The sequence below is a fragment of the Gymnogyps californianus genome, unplaced genomic scaffold (assembly GCF_018139145.2).
Source record: "Gymnogyps californianus isolate 813 unplaced genomic scaffold, ASM1813914v2 HiC_scaffold_318, whole genome shotgun sequence".
NCBI classification, from domain to species: Eukaryota; Metazoa; Chordata; class Aves; order Accipitriformes; family Cathartidae; genus Gymnogyps; species Gymnogyps californianus.
The window spans coordinates 1-7,545 of record NW_026114200.1 but is presented as its reverse complement, the minus strand read 5'-3'; the positions used below and the strand labels follow the sequence as shown (position 1 = coordinate 7,545).

The 7,545-nt window shown below is 45.4% G+C and overlaps 1 protein-coding gene across 1 annotated transcript; it reads left to right on the top strand.

Annotated features, from left to right (window-relative positions):
* Nucleotides 1-735: 735 nt before the first annotated feature.
* Nucleotides 736-6,189, top strand: LOC127028349 (solute carrier family 22 member 23-like; the record flags this gene model as incomplete). Its single annotated transcript, XM_050914055.1, has 2 exons — nt 736-932; nt 6,062-6,189. Coding segments are annotated over exons 1-2 (325 nt in total), but the record flags the coding sequence as incomplete, so codon positions are not given.
* Between the last annotated feature and the right edge of the window lie 1,356 nt (nt 6,190-7,545).

Sequence of the window (7,545 nt, the reverse complement as noted above, 5' to 3'; positions counted from 1 at the left end):
GGAGCGGTGAGCGGCTGCGTGGTGCTTAGTTGCTGGCTGGGGTTAAACCACGACACTACTGAACTCACTTGTCAGAAGGCAGCTGAGACAACCAATGATGCCAGTGATGGTAGTAAATTGCCCCACAGCAAAAGGAACGATGGAGGACAGGATAAGACAGGTGGAAGGCTGGCTTGTTTGAAAGTTGATCAAGATTAGCTATTGCGAAAACAAAAAGCAACCCAGAAACAACCCACTCAGCAAAATCCTGCTTGAAACTGGCTGAGTCGTAGCATATTAAACTGTGGGCAGGTGGCATCCCGTATGAACTGGGAGCCTGTATCCTGCTGAGAGTTGTGCTCTTCTGCCTCCCAGCAAACTGACTGGAAAGGCATGTGGCATCTCTGAGAAGTGTAAAAGGCTCGACCTTGGATTGTGTTTTACCCTACAGTCCCTTTAAAAAACAAATATCTTACAATTTGGTAAAATGCTTCTCTAGGCAGAGACTGAAGGAAAGCTGACAACGAGGATACAGCAGGTCTGCAGGAAATGCAATAGGTTTTGGAAGTTTCAATGTTTGCGCCACAGCCAGCTGTTAATGGGCTTCTCTATAGCTGCTAGGGTATTTGAAGCCTAAATACAGGAGGAAATAAGATTGTGATTGTGCATAACTTTGGCCAAAGGTCTTGAAGGACATTAAGTCCCTGAAAGTTTCATAAAGAGATACTCTGTGGGTACCTTTGCTGGTGGGGGCTAATGTGTTTGCGTGTGCTCTGTGTTTCAGGGATAGAGCTCTGTCCTCCTGGGCACCGGTTCATGATCACCATGGTGGCGAGCTTCATCGAAATGGCGGGGCAATTCCTCATGCCAGGGCTGGCTGCCCTCTGCAGGGACTGGCAGGTCCTCCAGGCAGTCATCATCTGTCCTTTCCTGCTGATGCTGCTTTACTGGGTGTAAGTATTTCTTCCTCCTGCCGGGTCAAAGACAACATGAGCTCCTAATGCTGGACTTGGGAGGTGCTTCACTGTCGGAAAGTGTGTGCTTCACAATACATATGAGCCTTTTCCTTTGTTCTTCCATTCACCTTTTTCAAAGATTTGACTTTGAAATAAGAAATAACTTTATAATTTGCTGTCGCACACACATAGGTTAAGTGCTGCGACGTGGTGGGAACTCAGGAGATGGTCCTCTTTCGTTGAGCAGCAAGTTTACTTTGCTGCTATTCTGGCTGTCACTTCCCTTTTAAAGACGAAAACAATTCTTGAGAGGATGCATCTCAACCTAGCTGTTTTCAGATTGTGCCTGCACAGCTAAACTTTCCCTTAAAACCTGTATTGTGGTTCTGGGCTGTCATTGTTGGTTTCTTTGGCCTGGGTTAGCCAAGCTGGGTTAAAAATAACGTGTGTCAGCTCTTGAACAAGCGCCCTTGGATGTCTTGTGTGCGTGAAGTAGCCAGCCCTCAACTAGACTGCCTGCTTGATTTTGCCCGAATTAGCACATGCTGCGCCAAAGCCTGGGTGGCTGGTCTGTGCCGGCCAGTGGCTTGGGATCATTCCCACAAGGAATCCTCCACTCCTGGCTGCTCCCACCTTCTCTGCCCACTGCACCGGCAGCACTGCAGCATTGGTACGGCTATTGTGAGAGAAGTAGGGTGGCTCTCACCTTGGGGATGGTGCCAGGTCCGTCCCCACCAGGACTTTATAAACCTCCCAAAAAAATCTTTCTTTGTTGTTCTGTCTTAATAGTGACACGCAGTGGCGGCATAACACAACGGAGGCTTATGAGAGCAGTGTTGTACAAAACCGTAACAGTAAGAACATGCTAGATCGTTTGTTTTAAAGATAACACTAACAAGACTAAAATATTTAGTTGCTGTACGCTGAGAAAAATGAGGAAAAAGACCACCGCACTGTGCAGGACCAAGTTGTTTATGTACTGTGGGGGGCCAAACTGCTAGTTGTAATGCCTGACAAGTTGCAACATGTAAAACTTGTTACAGTATGTAAGAATTTTAAGTTATATATTTTTCTATTAATGCATGAAAGCCTTACAGAGTTCTCCTGTGTTCGTGGCAGTAACCCTCAGTGGGGATTTCTTCGCTTATCCCCAAGGTAGACATGCCGCAGGTTGGGCTGAGGGCAAAACACAACACACAGGAGAAAGTTACAAGTCCTTTGCAAGATAATGGCTTCCCCCCCCATCCCGTTTTCCAACATATAACATCTAAATAGTCTCATCTTGTCAGTGTTAATCTTGATGATGAATAACCAAGAGTGTTCTTGTTAATGTGCAATACTGTTCTCCCAAACCTGCCGTATGTTATACATGTGCAAACACATGCAGATCTAGTCCAAAATCTCCTGTTGGGATGCCCGCCAGCTGAAATGTCTTATATCCACCACTGGATAGAACTCAATATCAAACATAAAGTTTGCAGATATTTGTGTCCAAAAGGACACTACAATAGTATGAAGATGCCTAACGAACGCGGTAGGCGACATGGACAGCAGTAACCCCTCAGCAGTCTTCTGGAGGCAGCACGTTTTCCAGGTGGCTGAGTCAGGGTCTCATACATTCCTGTTGAGAGGTCGTCGCTGGGACACTGAAAGCAGTAGGAAATGCTAACATTTATTTCCTAACCTGCAAGAGCTTTGTGGCTTTTTGGCTGGACGGGACAGGCAGACCACGCAAATAGATCCCCCTTATATAATGTGTGACATGACAGCTTGATAAATAGTGGGAATAGCCAAAGTAACAGGATTTGCGTTGCCCAGGGGTTTTGCACTTGCAGAAATGGACTCTGGTTAGGATGCCTGTTCAATTATACTGTCGGTACAGTATGCGCTTTTCTCTTAGGCTTTCTCTTCCATCTGTTGCATATTCTCTGGAAAGTGCTACCATTTTATACCTCTTTCCTTTCCTCCCCTCTTCCACCGGAAATGTGTTGGAGAACAGAGCGTGGACCCTCAACATATGTTACAGATGAAGGAAGAAAACTAACTGATTTGTAATAAAAGAACTGGAAAACTGCACTGCTTGTTAATTCCCCATCGTGTACCCAAAGCAGTGAGTTCAGTAACAGACGCTGCGATAGCCCCTGTGCTGCCTTCTCCTTCCTCCTTACTTTCTTTACTTCCATCTCCTGCTGTGAGAGAGCTGTTTGCCCCTCTGGGCTGGGGCTTAGCCTTCTCCCACCTATAGATTTGCTCTGCTCCCGGCCATGTGCACATGGCAGGCTATACTGTCCCCAGGAGGTGGGAGGCTGAGTGGATCGGGACGCTGGGCATGGATGGAGGGAAATGGGGAAGCAGCAGATTTGTCTAGGAGAGATGGGCTGGTGGGCTGGGACACCTGCAAATTGAGCAGATGCCTTTGCTGAGCTCTCAGGTTATTCTGGAAGGGCAGAGAGGCACCCACGTAAGCCAGACGTGCACACAGGGGTTGGCGACAAGCATATAAAATAAGTTAATAGAAGTTAGGCTTCTTTCAAAGAGAGTATGTGTGTGTGTTAGAGCCATGAGGGAAGGGGAGCTCCAGTTATACAGAGGCATTATTTCCTCTCCCTTGGACACAGGAAGCTCCTGACAGGACCATGCTATGAAGGTCAGCAACGGTATCAATAATCTGAAATAAACTGCTTCACTCTAACCGAACCTGAAGAACTGGGAAGGGGTGGCCAGTTCTTTTCTGGTGCTGTTAGATAGGATTTACCCTCACCAAGACACAAAGTTGTCATAATTGGGCTTGTTGCCCTGGGGCAGACCCCTAATTGACACACTACACCCTTTCCATGGGCATGGGTTTGCTCTGCATCTGGACAGGATCACGATTCTCTTCCAGCTACGCGTGGTACCTGCCTGGCCTTTTTCTGCTGGTCAAGGATACTTCTCTGCTCTTAGGACTTCTTGGGCTTAGGATCTTTTTTCCCAGTGTTCCTCCCACTATTCCCCTCTCCTCTCCCAAGCAGCAGCTGTGTAACAGGAGATGAACGTTTCCCCCTACCCACCCCACCCCGCCCCATTCTTTTCTTCAGCTGTAGAAGGCTGGTCCTTTCCTTGCTGATGGAGGAGGTAGAATACTATCAACCAGGTGTCCGCGGTCAGCTCAGCCTGGTGGTCTGGGTGACTGCTTACCCTTGGCAGAAAGCTGCCTCAGCTTCATTCAATTAGTATTTAATGCCAGGTGATGAAGCATGAGGTTGTGACCAAATTTCTGTGCAGAAGTCCACAGGGGCCAGGGGTTGGCTTTTTTCTTTTTTTTTTTTTTTTTTTTTGGCTTTTGAATTTGTGATGGTGCTTGGTTTGGCAACAGAAGGTGCAACAGTAGGTGCGTACAAATGACCCTTGGCAGCAGGGTCCGTGCTCCACAAGTGAGCTCAGGCGCTTGCACAGAGACGAGGAGGCCAGCACTTCCCCTTGCTGTACCTGATAACCTGGGCTTAAAGCAGTCCAGGAGTTTTTAAAGATCCTTAAATGAACCTCCCACTGCTCGCACTGAGTGATGGAGCAGCTGAAAGACATGAGACTTCAGCACTTCCAGTTTGAGAAACCTGCAGGAGCTGGAAGGTAGAGACAGCGTTTGTCCCCGTGATGCCCATCCCTGCGGCTCTCTTTCTTCCCTAGGAGTGGGTGCTCGCCATAGGGCTTGTTGTTTGGGACCTGTAAGCGGACTGTTCAAAAACAGCTGTGGCTGAGGCTGTCCCCTCTCCGGAGCCAAGCACAGGGAGATTTTGCATTCAAAGAATTCTTAATATTTCAAAAAATGCTTTTGCAGTACAGGACTTTCTGTAGGAGGATATGCCAAAACATCCGTGCAGCACCAGTGGTAGTAAATAAGCTGTCAAGCTGAATGGCTGTCATCATGGCTGTTATATATTTTTATTGCCTGATATCATTTAGATTGCAGTCTGCCTGACTTCTCTCCTTTTTTTTTTTTTCTTCTTCAAAAAAATAATGCTTTCTCTGTCTAGGATGGAGGTTTCACTAAGCTGTCTTCCAGATCGCATCAGCCTTAAAAGATAGTACCATAATGGTGTAATTGCCTAGTCCACTGCTTAGAAGTATAAGAACTGAGGCAGCATCCACAGCAAAGATCAGTGCTTTGTGAAGGAAATTTGAGGTTTATTATATATATGAAGTTAAAAGTAGTTGTTAAATTTGTTCTTAGAAAGGTCTTTTGGAAGGTTAGTGAAAATGAGGCGTAAACAAGAAAGAAAAATATGCTTGAAGTCAGATCTGAAAGTTTTCCTATCTATAGAAGTATGGGAGTTTTTTTTGTTTTAAGATCTACATAGTTCTTTTGGTTTTGTATAAAAAAACTTATCTGAAAAAAAAAAAAGGAAGAATGATCAGTTAAGCTAATGAATCAGGTGAATATCAGCACTTGAAGGGAACAACCGGATGGAAAATAAACTTTTTTTTTGTAACTCTATGTGCATGTGTATATTTTTAAGGCAACTCAACTAACATAATATTGTCTTTACTAGGGGAAACTTTTAGAGAAACAACTGAATGTTGTCTGGAGCATACACAATACTGACCTGTATAAAAGAATGGCTTAAAGTCTGCATATGTGGGAGAAGATTTTTGACACGTTTAAAAATTAAATTTGTTCCATTTTAATTCTAGAAAGTAATTCTTCTCTTTCCTCTCTCTGTCTTTACAAGAGAATCCAAATCACTTCTGTCAGCTATTTTCCTTCTTTGGACTGAATTACCATGTGTTAACTGCACATCTCATTCATTCCCTTCTTGGCAGCAACTGTCTATTGCAGACAGTGCTGCCTCCTGCTCCAGTTCTTTCAAAATTGTATTAACAGGCAGGACACCTCTAATGTTATAAAATTCTAATGTCCTATTGCTATGTGATAGATCCTGTATAATTTGTGAATCAGTGTAAAAGACAATGTCATTAATTTGCATATTCTGAATCTGTTTTCCCTCTTATTTGTTTCATAAGTGATTCTTCTGCTTTTTGAAAATAATTACGTAGCTCATGAACGGTTAAATGAGCAGCTAAACACTATCAGTTCTTCCTCTGACAGAAACTTGGAAGCGACCCTAACCTGTTTTCCATCTTTAAAGTATTTTCCCAGAGTCCCTTCGGTGGCTGATGGCTACACAACAGTTTGAGGCATCCAAGGAACTGATCCTTCAGTTCACGCATAAGAACAGGATGAACACGGAAAGCGACATCAAAGGAGTGGTGCCCGGTGAGTAGGACAGACAACCGCAAATCCCTCCGCTCTTCTCTAAAGGCTGCACGTGGCATTGCTGCCCAGAAATAATAATCTATTTACTGCCGGTAAAATCATCCCATTCATTCATTCATTCATTTTGCTTTTCTTGAAAAACCGTTCCAAACTCCAGCACTGTGTTTAAAATTACTCAGCCTGTTGAACAGTCCTAGTAATTATAGTCTCATCTTGCAGTGCTATATATCTTTAGAGACATCTCTTGAAGAATTTTACCATGGCTACAGAGTGCACCCTCAGCCCTGTGTGCCTCTGGAAACTGTGTTTTAAGGAAGCTGCTCCCTGGGATCCTGCCCATTACGCAACACTTATTTTGTTGGTTTGGAGAAGCAGCAGCACTCGAACCCCAAATGCTAAAGCACCAGCCCTGTGGCAGACCTCAATCACGTTACAGTTTTTCTTTAAAGCCTTGCTCCAAGAGCCATTTTGCTTTCCTTTCCTGCATAATCTGAAAGATGCTGCTCTGGGGGCGGAGGTTGCAAGCGGCAGCGGTAGGGTGCAGTTTTTGGTTAAGAGTCTAAATTATGCGTTCCTTGGTTTACTGATGCTTTTAGAAAGAGCTGACAGCTCTTATCACCAGGATTGTCACTGAAATAGCTGTGCTCCTGTCTCACCGGGTGCTTTGCAGAAGAACTCTGTGTGTGTGTGTGGCTCTAATTACAACAAAGGCGAAGAGTTTCTGGATCTTCATCTCACCAGTGCACCTGTCAGATTTGGTTCAGGCTCCCCTCTTCCTCACAGGCCTGATGGCGCCCATAAACACCCATTTTGCACTGTCACTTGCAATCTGTATGGGACTACCCACTAGTCAGAAAACAGTGGAAATGTTTCTTTTCTCCCCACTTTTTCAAACCCTACCTGCTCTGACCCCAGGGGCTGCAGGGAGACCTCACCCAGTAGCTCTGCCCACGAGCAGGGGTGATGCTTCCTGCGCTTGGCTGATACTCGCTGTCAGAGGTCTCTGGGGTCACTGTAGCTTTAGTCAGTGCTAAAGGCGTCAGTCAGCACTGGAACAGACTTCATCCAGAATAGAAAAACGTCACCGTTGACATCAGTGCTTAACGAATGAAGCAGTCTTCATCAGTGAGGGGTGAAAAAGTCCGATTTGGGTCTGGGGTATTCATACCCAGGTCACTGCTGTGATGTCTGGTGCAGCTGGCAGACTGGCGTTAGTTAGCTTGTTTGCACGTGAATTGGGTGGCTGGGGTTACAGTTCCTAGATCTGCGTCACACACAACATGGCTTTGCAATGTAAATGCCATTTTTCTAGCAAAGTTCTGAAAAGCATCGGGGTATGGGAGCAGCCATTAACAT